Source organism: Strigops habroptila, chromosome 20 (assembly GCF_004027225.2).
Source record: "Strigops habroptila isolate Jane chromosome 20, bStrHab1.2.pri, whole genome shotgun sequence".
In the NCBI taxonomy this organism is placed as follows: Eukaryota; Metazoa; Chordata; class Aves; order Psittaciformes; family Psittacidae; genus Strigops; species Strigops habroptila.
Window position 1 is genome coordinate 740,258 of NC_044296.2, and position 13,502 is coordinate 753,759.

The 13,502-nt window shown below is 46.2% G+C and overlaps 1 protein-coding gene across 3 annotated transcripts in view; it reads right to left on the reverse strand.

Moving 5' to 3' along the window:
* The window catches only part of CRTC1 (CREB regulated transcription coactivator 1), a 47,491-nt gene that overhangs the window by 15,182 nt on the left and 18,807 nt on the right, over positions 1-13,502 (reverse strand). For all 3 annotated transcript variants that reach the window (XM_030509710.1, XM_030509711.1, XM_030509713.1), the window contains exons 2-10: positions 12,830-12,946; positions 8,562-8,699; positions 7,811-7,872; positions 7,005-7,099; positions 5,632-5,717; positions 5,205-5,248; positions 4,660-4,880; positions 1,845-1,978; positions 1,023-1,274 (exon numbers count right to left, since the gene is read on the reverse strand). In XM_030509710.1, coding sequence (XP_030365570.1) covers positions 1,023-1,274; positions 1,845-1,978; positions 4,660-4,880; positions 5,205-5,248; positions 5,632-5,717; positions 7,005-7,099; positions 7,811-7,872; positions 8,562-8,699; positions 12,830-12,946 — 1,149 coding nt within the window. The remainder of the gene's footprint in view (positions 1-1,022; positions 1,275-1,844; positions 1,979-4,659; positions 4,881-5,204; positions 5,249-5,631; positions 5,718-7,004; positions 7,100-7,810; positions 7,873-8,561; positions 8,700-12,829; positions 12,947-13,502) is intronic.

Here is a 13,502-nt window from a genome sequence, read left to right on the forward strand (position 1 = left end):
GCCAAGAATGAAAATCAGAATCATCTCTAACTATGTGAGTATTAGAATCAAAGCACTGGGGCACATTCTGAGTGGGCTGGTATCCTTTCCACTGCTGGATTTGTCCTTCCCTCTTCCCCTTCCAGCCCTGAAAGGGAAGCAGCTTCATTCAAGAACCACTTATCAGCACTCAGCCACAAATGAAATCAAGTGATAGATCAATAGACAATGATTTCTTCTCATCCTCAAACCAGTTACTGTCCTACGACACTGCCAGGAGGACACAACAAGTCAGACCACTGAGATCCTACCTAGTGGGGTGGAATGAGCAGAGCACAAGCTGTGAAACCCTTCCCCGGCTCCCCTGGTCACCCTGGTCTCTGCAGTTTGGATCTGCAGGTGCTGAGACAGAACATTTCATACCAGACCATGTTAAAACAAGCAAGAAATGTGTCTGTAAATCCCTGGGGGGTGTACGTACACACTCCAGTTCTCCTGAGCATCTGAAAGCAGGCACATACCCAGGTTTTGGATAATAACGTATGCTCTAAAATTCCTTAAGATTAAAGGGCTCTAAACATAGAAAATAGAGAAAACACCTGGTTCTCTCCAACTTAGGACAAATGCTTGTTAGCATTTTGGTTTCTTTACTCTTAGCTCTAACTCCTCCAGCCTACAGCACACTGTGGAGCCTACAAGGTGCCGGGTTTACATTGCATTTAACACCCTGGAATGTATCAGCGTAGCAGCAGCAGGAAGGTATGAAATCAATGCTGATCTATTTAATCTGGTCTAATCAAACATGGACACCACTTTATGAACATCTGGCCACCTTAAGCGCACATTGAACCCAAGTTTTCCTCTGTAAAACATTTCAATGTGGATTCAACCAAATCCATTCTAAGTCTCCTTCAGCCTCTGCCTCAAAGCACAGTTACGGGAGGGTCTGCCCAGCCGGATCTCTGGCTCTAGGCTGTACACTGCTGGGTTTTCCACATGAAAGCTGTGTTGGATGAAGTGCTCTGGGATGCAGCCATGCTTACCGAGTTGATGTCTATTCCCATGGATGGCTGGGTCTGGCTACCCGGAGGTGACTGTGGGATGGTAGAAGGTACCGTGACAGAGAGCGGGGGGAGCTGTGCTCCTCGCTGTAAGCCAGAGGTCTGCATTAAAGGAGTGTTCTGAGGCAGGGTACTTGCCACCTGCGTCTGCTGCTGTTGCTGGGAAGTTGTCTGGGTAAAAAATGGATATGGGGGAAGCTGCTGCTCCAGAGACAATGCATCCATAGCCACGGCCTTGAAAAGAAGAACCAAAGTCATCCACGCTGGCACGTAATTCCCCTTCACTTTCAAGCACATCAGCTTTCACTCCAAGAGAAACGCACTAAATCAATCTCATCTTGCATTTAAAAAGTGTTACCTAAAGGTTCAGAAACAGTCAAGAACACGTTTCAAAAGACTTACTATCACCTCCAGTGTACAATAAACAAATAGGCTCAAAGTCCAGTTGAATGTCCAGGTCAGAAACCGATCATCTCATCAGTCACAGAGTCACACTCAGGAAATCAATTTCAAAAGCCATTTGAGCTTCACTCATGAATAGAGAAATGTCTTTCAAAATTTCACCACTAACTTTGGGACAGTAACATTAAAGTGTCCCAAGAGATGGTTTTTGCCACAGTTCTCAAAAAGCAAAAGTAAAATCTCTCCCCTCTCCAAACCTCCCCCTTTTTAAGGCTCTGAATTAATGAACACAGAAGAAAATGACAGAACAAGAGGGAGGAAATTCCAGCCTTAGAGCCAGCTTCCCTCTGGGTACAGGAACACAACCTGTGCTTGAAAACATGGAATTCTCCAAGTTCCTACCTGAGTAATGGGTGACAGAGGGGACAGTGTAGGAGACATCTGCTGCGACTGCGGCCGCCGGGAGTCGGCGCTCAGGGAGAGGGGGCTGACGGCGGCCGGGCGGTGCTGCGGGGCCGGAGCCGGCGGCGACATTCCTGCCGGGAAAGGACAGGAACAGAGCAATGGTTTATTGACACCTGTGTGGAGGTAATCCCCAAGCGATGAGAAGCGAATGGCCTGAGTAGACAACAGCTTCATGCAAAGTGCTGGCTGCACCTCGGCCAATCGGGCTGGAACCCATTAGCTGATTGCAATTGATTTTGTCAGGCTGAAGAGCACTGGGGTGAGAGGAAGATCCCTGTGATTTACCCTGGACCCAAACCAGTCACGGTTGTTCAGGTTCATGCACAGACACTGGCTTGAAATGGCAACAGGAGGAGCAGCTTCAGTGGTTTACAGAATCCATCGGGATTGCTCTCCCACGCCTCCTGGGCTGCAGGCACTGATCCCAGGAAAAGCACCCTCTGCTCTATTTGTAAGGGCTCCAACTTCAGGAAGAAGGTAACAGATGATACAACACGACTAATCAGAGGGCACTTGAGATATTATAAAAGCAAACACCTATTTAATGGAAAAAGCAGCAGAAAAACTGGTTACACAGGAAGTACTCCATCTTCAGTGCACAGGAAGGCAGGAAATATCCTTCACACCCCAAAGAGCCACGACCTGGCAGGGGGCAGAGATCAACAACTCAAGCGACGTAATGTTTAAATTCAAGCCCAAAATGCAGACGTTTTGAAATATCCCCTCTTTTCTGCCTCACCCTGAAGGAACCGAGACACCCTGCAAAGGGATTTCAGGCCAATCTAGTGAGTGAGCTGCTCCTCTGGAGCTGCCAGGAAGCAGGAATTCACAAGAGCCTCTGAGCTCTCAGGCACTTGGCAAACGTTCTGGGCTTCCAGGCAGGCTGCCAGGGAGCCAGGAAGCCCGGGCTGCCAAGGAGCCAGCAGGCAAACTGGCTCGAGCGGCGCGGATCCGGCAGGCTGCCTCCCTGCCGTGTTTCCAAACCCAACACGGCCCCACGGAACGCGGCAGTGAACTGACAAGCTCAGAGGCACAAACGTGCTCCCGAATGGTGGCAGGTCTTGGTAACCTCCCAGGAGTTTGGTTCCCCACCTCCTCTTGGGGCAGGCCTGGGCAATGCAACCAGCTCTTGGGAAAGGTCCCAAAGCCTTTGTGTTCTCTGCTAAAGAGCTAGAAGATAAGAGAGGTGAGGAAGGTTTGGAAAAATCAGTTTTAAAAGCCCCAAACACTGACTATGCCAATGATTAAACTATGGGATGGTCTCCAAAGAGGCACAGGAAAATCATCAGTGAGTGTAGCTTTTTCATTTGTTATGTCTTTGATAGATGGGGCAATGTCTTCAAGGCAATTACACACTTCCCAGGTTGGGTTTGAAGCATTTACTCTGCTAATTATGGGCATGGCAAGACATTCGGCAACCCAGCCTGGCCTGACTCCATGCAAGTAGCTTGTTTCTTTTTACTCACACAATAGTTCTGTCTGAGTGTCTCTTTGGAGCCCAGAACACTTGGTAAAGGATGCTGAAAGCTGCTGCCTGGCTCCGTACTCAAACAGTTAAACCATCCTCTTGCTTCGTTCTCAAGTACAACTGCTCAGTCAGAACCTGATGAGAATTATTTCCTTTTCCCAACATATGAGAGGGTTTTTAAGTGGGTAAGGGAATCCTGCCTAACACAGGAAATCCACTTGTATTTTTGGATACAACGCCTCATTTCTAATCTAGGAATGATGCAACTGCCTCTGACAATAACAATCCACAACCCTCAAGACCCAGTGAAATCCGTTAAGAAATCACAATCCCCAGTGGAGGCCATTTGCATGTAAAGTCCTGAAATTATGAGGAGATCAGGCTGAACATTACAGATTTTAACACAGAGGCTCCTCCTTGAGAGCTGTGAGAGGTTAAGGGGTGCACTTGGCATTACTTCCCAAAGCCCCCCTGTATTATGCAGCCTGACTATTCAGGGTATTTTCCAAACTTAAGCAGTCAAGCTTACAAAAACTAGCACACCTTGTGAAGGGCTCCACGTTACTCCTGATTGCTCAGAAGAGGAAACTGGAGTCAAATGAAGCAAGCAATGTTCTCTCTCTAAAAGAATCCTCACACAGGGGGGGAAGACAAACACCAAAAACATTCTGAACGAATGAAAACAAAAGGTCTGCTCAAGATATTGCCATAACACGAGGGCTGCTGGGGTTAAGGAGAGTGAATTAAAAGAGAGGCTGCTTTGGGCTCTAGTCTCTCCTCTAAGTCTTATACATAAAATAGACAAAAACCAAACAAAAAAGCAGATTTGGGCACCAAGAACATGAGAAAAATGAAATACAATTTGTAAGTCACATAATCAAATACAGCTTTTGCACTAACCTTAGAGCAGCTCCCAGCACCTAAAGGGGCTACAAGAAACCTGGAGAGGGGCTTTGGGCAAGGGGTGGAGGGACAGGCCAAGGGGAATGGCTTTAACCTGCCAGAGGGGAGACTGAGATGAGCTCTGAGGCAGAAGCTCTTCCCTGTGAGGGTGGTGGGACACTGGCACAGGGTGCCCAGAGAAGCTGTGGCTGCCCCATCCCTGGCAGTGTTCAAGGCCAGGTTGGACACAGGGGCTTGGAGCAACCTGCTCTAGTGGAAGGTGTCCCTGCCCGTGGCAGGGGGTTGGAGCTGGAGGAGCTTTAAAGTCCCTTCAACCCAAACCAATTCATGATTCTATGATTATGGACAACATGTAGAAGTGCCCCAGAGTTGCGCTCTTACCCTGACTGGCCGTGCTGATGCCCAAGTGAGTCAGATTGGCAGCAAGATTTCCGGTGCTATTGGAGCTACTCAGGGCTGGGAATGTGGATTCCTCAGGATCTAACGGTGTTGGGAGAGGGGAAGGGAAATGGATGTTTGTCAGGTCTGGCAGGGAGCCACCTGTGTTATGCGTAGCAGGAATCAGTGTTGTAGTGTTTTCCTGGTCAGCTGATGGAAAGATGCTAAATAAGGGAGAGAGGAAAAGAAAACAGGTCTCTGATTACAACTCAGCCTGGACAAATGTTGTACAATCTGTTTTGAAAAAGGCAGGTGCCATACACAGAACTGTATATTGTCCTCTTTGTTGTATTATCTGTTGTATTGTATAGCCAGAGATTTATAATCCAAGGGTACTCTCACAGAGGTTCTGGCTTTTCTTGCGTCTACTGCACTTACACCGTCTAAGTGCTTTTCGGAAAGCTCAAAAGCAGGAGGACATTCCGTACACAACATCCTTCCTTAGAGATTTCAATGTTCTTTAAAAAAAGAAATCGCTCAAAACTTACTTGATTCCTGGAACTTCACATGATTTAGGTCTCGATGACCCAGTCTAAAATAGAAGGAAGACATGTTTAAAGGCAAAGATCCTGCTGGAAATCAATGCTAGGATATACTCCAATTAGGAAGTTTTATTTCATACATTTCTACACAAGAGCTCTGTGAAACTCTTGGAAGATACTTGTCACCTTTTTTGCTTTATTGGCCCAACAAGGCTCAAATTCAGAGTTTCTCCTGATATCATCAAACATGCACACACACATATACATATAAAGTGCTTTTCTGAGCTAATAGTTAGTGATTTATTTCTAAATACAGCATTTAACCTCTAATCTCTGTAAGTACTTTGTTTTGGTTGACAACATTTAGAGCATTCATTGAACTAAATAAGTTTAGAAAACAAAATGGGTACAGTTTGGCATGTGAGATTCCTACCTTTTTAGTGTCCCATCCTTGCTTAGAGAGGGTTTTGTCTGCCTCAGAGGTGGTCTCCTCCATTCCAGGGACAGTCAGTAACAAAACTAAAAAATAAGACCAACAGGAATTGTATCATATTAAGCTTCTCAGTCAGAAATGTTCAGGTTGGAAGTTTAACGATTTGAAAACTCTAAAGTAACTCATTAGCAAGGAATGTGAAACAGTGGCACTGCTGGGAGATCAGAACTGAAAATATGAACACCAGAAGAGACTAAAGTTGTATTTAATCCGAAAGGAGTCATCACAGGCTTCAAAATACAACAAAGCAAATAATACTTCAAAAACGTTGGCCTTCAATTGAGTCTCTAAATGGAAGAGTGTATCTTGGGACCTAGTTTTTCCTGTCTTTTGCGTTTTGCCAAGTGATGTACACCTGATGCTTAATGGGTGGCCAACAGGACAAATTCCAGTGGGGAAAAAATCTGGACCATCTTCCCTAGGATACAGAAACGCTGTAAACCTGTTCCTCCTCCGTATTCCCAGAACATTGGTTTGTTCAGAGCAAGCAACTGTTTCATCATGCTAATAGCAAGGTGACACAACAGCAAAAGAAAGCCCAGTCAGAAAGATGTATCACCAGAAGCCTTTGAGAGTGATGACTCTAAATCCATATTTACACAAGACTGTTTAAGGTGATCATTATTTAATGTTTTACAGCTCTGGAAGCACATGGAAGAGCTCATATGCACCTGAGTGTTGGGTGTTCACCCAGCTCTGGGTGATTGTTTAAGGATTAAATTTCTCTGGGCAGATTTAAGAGCTTTTCATGTTTTTCTTGTGCTGACAGCAGGAACAAGGGCCAGCAGAGGGCACCCGAATTGTTAGTGCGGGAAGGTTGCGCTGCTCCAGCTCCTAACTCCAAATGGGATCAGAGTACTGACTGGAAGCATTGCCTCTGAGGCTGTATTCACTGATCACAACCCCAGAATAACAACCAGATGGAGTCTTGCTACTTTATGATATTTACCCCTGACCACGAAATGCCTGCAACCTCTACACTTGTTGAGAAGTTACTCCAAACTGCAAAGCTCTAGTACCACTGAGAGCAGCCTCACCACTGGGGTCCCACAGCTCAGATTACTTATCCCCATAGGGCAAGGTCTTGGAATCACAGAATACAGGATGGAGGAAAATGTTCTGCCTTAGCTTTGTATGATCTTTTCTGGATCTCAGTACCCAGAAGAGTAAATGTGGCCCTTGGCTCCAATTCTTGTGTAACTGAATCTAGGTGTTACACATACGTGTCTTGACAGACACAGGTGAGCAGCAATACGTGTGTGTGTAACCTGAAGTACAATGCTCTGCAAGCTCCAACTATTTCCTCTGTTTACCTCTTTTCTGCTGGATGTCCTGTGACCCTCCTGTGAAGGACTCTTGCTGAGCTGGAGTCATAGTGCTCTGGTGCAAGGCAGAATCGGAATTTGTCCTGGAAAGAAGGCCAGAAAAATGAATTTTTATTGCCTCTAGATAAAAGGAGGCTTCAATTCAAAGAAATGTAACCAACTCAGTAAAACCTGAACACTCTGCATCAGAAAAACCCCACTCTATGCATGGCACACACCAAGCACAATTTCCTCATGAAACCATCAATTCACAGAACAAATTCATTCGGGTTTGAAGAGCAATTGCTTCAACAATGGGATGGAGATTATCCACCACAGGATAAAGTGGTGGCTGTCACTACAGAATTATTTGATAAGCTTTGTTAAGATAATGCACGATCAAATAATGCAATTTTGAAGTTGAAAACTGCTTAGAAATACTTTGGTTATACCAGTCTTTGTAAAGAAAACATCCCTGTTTCACAGGGAGGGGAAATGACTCAAACTCAAGTGCTTGCAAGGGCAGACTAACCCAGCTTCTGCACAGGGAGAAACACCCAGGTCTTTGACAGCTCAATTCTGGGGTATGCCCTGGAACACCCAGCAAGATTTGCCTTTGAAAAGATGCCATTAGCTGAAACACCTTCATTTGAAAGGCAGAGCATCGAAAAGATGAAGCTTAATAGAAGAAAAAACCAAATTCTAAATTCAGGAAGGCAAATTCAGATGGCAAAGTGCTGTGGGGAACAACCAAGGCTTCTGTTGGACGTGGAAGTGTTGTGGGATCAGAGAACACACACAATTGTGCTACCAACCTTCTCCAGCTTGTGTCTGAGGGAGGTGACAGATACACAGTGCCATACGGACAGCTGTCCACGTGACTCCAGCAGTTAAGGGAAGAACGCCACTTGCTCACTCAAGGAGGAAGCCTATTTGAGATCTTTCCCTAAGGAATAATTCAAATGGCCCTGTCAGAACCACTGCGCTCCCATGGGAAAGGCAAGCAGCCTCCTCACGGGGAGCAACCTGACTTTAAAAGGACACTCAAACCAAAGTGTTAGCTGGATTGTTGCGATGTTTGAACCACAGGTCAACCTGTGCCAGCGCCTCACCACCCTCACGGGGAAGAACTTCTGCTTAAGATCTCATCTCAGTCTCTCTTCTGGCAGGTTAAAGCCATTCCCCCTTGTCCTGTCCCTACAGGCCCTTGTCAAAACCTTGTAACCCTGTCATAGCAGGCCACTAAATGTGTCAGGCACTATTTGCCCTTAGTGAAGCCATGTTGGTTGTCACCAATCACTCCAAGGATCTCAGTCCCTCTCAGCTTTGTGTGTATCACTATCCCCACTTAGAGCTGAGGAAACTGAGAAAGGTAAATGCTTACTTCCCAGAGTAGTATGTATTTATAGACTAGATCACAGTTCAGCAAAAGCAGATGACATTAACTGAGATGGGAAGCAACTCTGCTGACAGGTGAGGAGGGAGGAAGAAGAGAACTGTAAGAACTGGGAAGTGATGTTGTGGAAAGGGGTGGGTGTCCCTGCCAGCTCCTGAGCCAAAGGATATTTGTCTTCCATGCTTATCCACGGAGAGCGGGCGGCGATGCGGGGAGCCGAGGCGGTTTCTGTCACGATACACTCTGTCCACCAGCCCGTGGTGCCGAGTTGTTCTGCTTGTGTCCAGCCCCGAGGACTGAAAAGGAGTCTGAGAGACACAAACTAAATTAGCAGCAGAAAAGCACATGCAGGAGCAGCCTCCCCAGCCCCCAGTCATTTGTATGCAAGGCTGTGTTATTCTAAGGAATGAAACTCAAAAAAGATATGGGCAAGTGTAACCATGTACATGTTTCCTTCACTATCATTTTCATAATAGCCATGGAAAGCAATTACCAAGGCTCTCTCTTCCAGAGATCAGAGACAAGTGGAGGCAGACCATGCTAGACCTGCCCTGGCATACATCAGCGCTGCTCTCCAACCTTTGTAGCTCTGCGATACCACCGTGAGCAGGGCAGGAGACTCCTGACAACTGCTGGGTCCATTCCCTCGGTGCGGCATGCAGCATGCATCCAGAAGGAACATGCTGACAACCAGAGCTTCAGCTACCAGGGCAGGAGATGCAGGAAGGAGATGCACAGTGAGCCTAACGTTCACCAGAACACGCCACGTTCTCTCAGAGCCTCCTTTCACCCCTCCTCTCCGTGTGATTATTTTAAGGGGACACTGATAGAATTAAAAGAAAAAGAAAAGCAGTTTCCTTCCTCCTCTGTCTCGAAGAAGTTACAGCATCCAGTAAGTGATTTTCGTCTCGCTCAGGCTGCACCTGGGTGGGTTGATTCCACTTTGAGCCCTGTCACTACCATTATCTGGAGAGTGTTCACTTGTCAGTAAGTGAATTCAGAGCATGAGGCCGGCAGAGGAGGGACAGGGAAGATGAAATCCCAGGCGAAACTGGAAAACTCCTGTGTTTTCAAAAGCCCTTCCCAATGTATACCTGTGGGGCAGGAAAGGAAGTACCGAATGGTCCCACTCCAACAGCAATATATGGGTCTCTGGGGGAAGAAAGGCTCCACAGCCTTCCAGTGCTTGCCAATGTGAACAGCTTTGCTGAGTCCCTCAACACCATCTGTTTGGAAATCCAAATTTTCCTCCTCCATTCAGGTGCTGCACGTGGCAAATGCACTGTCCTGTCTGCCAAGCCACAGAACCATCTGGCTCCCATGTCAAGCTTTTGTCCCTGTTGCTTTTCTTCTCTCCAAAGTGTCCGGTTTGGGCTGTTTCACTGAGGATTTCTAACAAGTTTCACAGCTCTTTTTCAGTGTTTGGTTTGTAAGAGCTTTTTAAAGAGTCCTTCTGCTATTTAAAACTCTTTTCTATTCAGCAAATATTAGCCTCCTCTCCCTCTAGGCACACACAACCTGGGTTAATACCAATGGATGCAAAGAGGCTGTGGTGTTTATTTGCTCGTTTCAGGGTCAACACTTTATATGCAGCAGAATATTGCTTAAGTCAACATGGGGCTAGGAAGGGAGCACAGTGACTTGTTACTGTTCTCTCAGCCATTACGATCATTTTGCTCCAGTTCCTTAGCAAATCTGACTTCCTTGTCTGCTGCCTTCGAAACCTCAAGTCACAGCATCTCAATTTTAAGTCATTTAAATTAAAACATGTTGGTTTAATCTCTGCTGCAAACACTGAACAACAATCTGGTTCTACCTCACTGGCACCACACAGAACTGGGCATATTTGTAGCTCCAAAGCAACAACAAAAGGTCTCAAACTGTTCCTTGTCTTCTTGTTGCATCAATTCTACCCCAAAAGGCAGCAAAATCTGCAAACACACGCGTGCTTGGAAGGTCAACAGGAAAAGCAATTTCCTCTGCCAGTGGTCTCAACCACAGTGTTGCTAAAAAAGGAGAAGCCAGTCTGGAGCACGCAGAAGGCAGAGCTCACCTGGAATTTCAAAGGAAGCCGATGCATGTGAGCGTCCAGACAAAGAGCTTGAATGCAAACAGTTTATTTCTTAAGTTTTCCCCTTTTTGGGTACAATTTCTGTATTAAAGCCGCAACCAAAATCCAATGTGAGTGCAACAGGGGCACACGGAAACACGGACCAAGCCTCATCACAGGGCAACAACTGCTAGAGCGAGGAATTTTGGGGTGATGCTGTTCTCTGGCTTCGCAGGAACAAAGATCCCAAGTGAATCCCTGACTTGCTCATGGAAATCAGAAAAGAACAAACACTTGAGACAATGGTGATCACCTCCAGCAACCATCCCAGGAAACCTCTGCTGGAGCAGAGACCAGGCAAGGCACCTTCATTGCAATGCCCATCCCCACAGGGCACCTGGTACTTCATTAGAGTAAAAAGCTGTGATTTTGAAAGAAGGGCAGATCTGAGCATGGATTTGGATGCTCAGAGTCTTCATTTGGAAAATTAAGAATCTGAAGTGTGTCGCTTCCCTGAGAGACATTCAAGGATTTGAGAGCACAACGAAAACTCCACCAAACACTAAAAGACAAGAGAAAAAGACAGACAGGAAGGAAAAAGCTCTAAAGCAACAGTGTCCCTTTAAGATTTATCAAGACATTTACTTCTGAAGTAAAAATGAGTGAGGTGGCTGAGGGGGAAGGAGGGGAGTGGTACCTGCTGCCAGTTCACATCTCAGTGCCTCCTGGTGACAAGCAGCATTGGGTCATCATTCTGCCTTTCCCAATGGAGCTCAGCATGCAGGCTAAGAGCACATGCTTGGAGATTGCTTAAACCACAGGCCAAGACAGTGCAAATAAACCACCGTCTGCGTCAAATGAACCCCCCATCCACCAGAAGTAACCACATGACAGACCACAGCAAGTCCAGGGAATCTGTACAGAGCTTCTTATGCATGTTCCAAACTGGGATGCATGGCAAAACCTGTATTTATGTGACAGGCCAGGACTCCTCTGGAGCTGGGACAGTGAATCAAATAAATACTGTGCATAGCAAAGTGTAACGGGTGCTACAATACGTATGTGCCTGGGCAAAAGCACTCCAGGCCCAGATACGTATCTGCACAAACCTAAGTGCTTGTTTACCAAAGAGACAGGAACTGCTCCAAAGGCTTCTGCCACAGCTCCGTTGTGCTGTAAATGCAAAGAACCAACATTCTCAGACACTAACACTCCACCAGAGGCAAGCAGACAGGCTTCCCCTGATCCACCAAGTATCTGCTGGCAATTTCAACCTATTTCAGCTTGCAATCGAAAAACCTGGCCAGCATTTGGCCCTGATTCAGATACATGGGTTCATGTTTTCACTTGTCACCATTTGTTATCTGTAAAAGGATCAACTTTGGGTATTTTTTGGGGGATGTGTGTGAAAACTGTGCAAACCCTGGAGTTTAAGGACAAGTTGTTTCCGTCTCGTCCTCCAGTCACTTCATAAATGTTGGAATATTCACTTTGAAGCTCCCTGTTAGTTCCAGGGCTTAAGGAGTTTATGGAATAACTGTCATTAACAGCCATCAGGCACAGAAATACCGAAATGCTGTTGCTTGAAAAGAACAGGAACCATGAACCTCCTTCACAAGAAACTAAAGACAAAACCTTGAAGAGCTCAGCCCTTTGTGGGGTCATACCCAGGACTCTGTGACATTACAAACCCTGCACTGTGTTCCCTGAAGGCAATCAGCCTAAAATAGCCATTTGGTTCTCCTCCTGCACAAGACTCCAGCTTTTAACCTCCACCAATTGAGCTGCTAGTTTCTCTGTATTTATTAATACAGTCTTCAGCAGAAAACCACAAACTGCAACATCTTATTCCTGCCACATCCTTGTGAGGGAAAATGTAAATGTTACTACTCAAAAAAAGAGAACTAATGCAGGAACTTTAATTATTATGAGTACCCTAAATCAACTGACTATAGAAACAGGAGTCCCAAAAGCATCCATCACCTAATCCTAGCCCCTGTACGTCATCTTCTGTCCAAACATGCTTACTAACAGCAAAGCATTCTCAGGAAACAGTGATACTCTCTCTGTGGTGCATTACCTCTGGAGTCACAACAGCAGGGGAAAGAAAAGCCAGTACATCCCTACATCTACTTTTCAGCCAGCCCAAAGAAAATGGACTATTCTGATACCAGTCTGTGTCCCATTCCCCCTTCTCCCCTCCCAAAATCCATGCATTGCTCCCACGGAACATGCACCCCACTGGGGGGTACCTTCTTCCACACCCCCATTGTGCTTTCCACATCACCTGGCATCATTTGCTTCCATCTCTTAGGTGAGGCAAAACCAGCATCCAGGCACAGCATTAACCAACACAAAGAAACCCCCTACACAAAGAAAGCAACTCACCTGGAAGGGGAGATCCATGGCACTGTTCCCAATCTGATTCACATTTGGCAGTGACCCACCGTAGTACTGGCCACGACTCTGTCCCAGTTGCAAATATTGGGTTTTCTGCAGCTGTAACTAAAAGAAGAGGAGGGAAGTGTAAGGGGAACTCATTTATTTTTCAGCTGTTTTAACTGACTCAACTCGACAGCGTGTCGTTACCACCGAGAACGGACACCATCTATAAACAGCATGAACTCAGCTTCAGCGAGTGAATGTCAACCTCCTCTGCAAAGCCCGCCTGGCAAACTGCCACCTCTGGTCTTGTGTGATAGTGTGAAGAGATGGAAGATAAACCAACTTCATAGGCAGCAATCATATTTCATTTCCAACAAATAACCACCATGGGAAACCACATGGTTCTGTGTCACCTGCCCTTCTGAAAGCCAGGATGTAAGAACCCGTGTCAGTCTGGTCATGGCTCTAATATCAAAGTGAACCAGCTGCTCATGTGTGTGAGAGGCAAATCAGTCATCTTCATTTAGGGTATTGAGGATACTGTTCAATGAAACCCTCAACCTTCTAGCAATCCAGGTGATGGAGGTGTTACAGCAAGTTGTAGCTTTCCACCATTAGGTAAGAGTTCTGGCTTCTTGCACCAGGAAAAGCCCTGAAGGAAGGGCAGAGACACGGG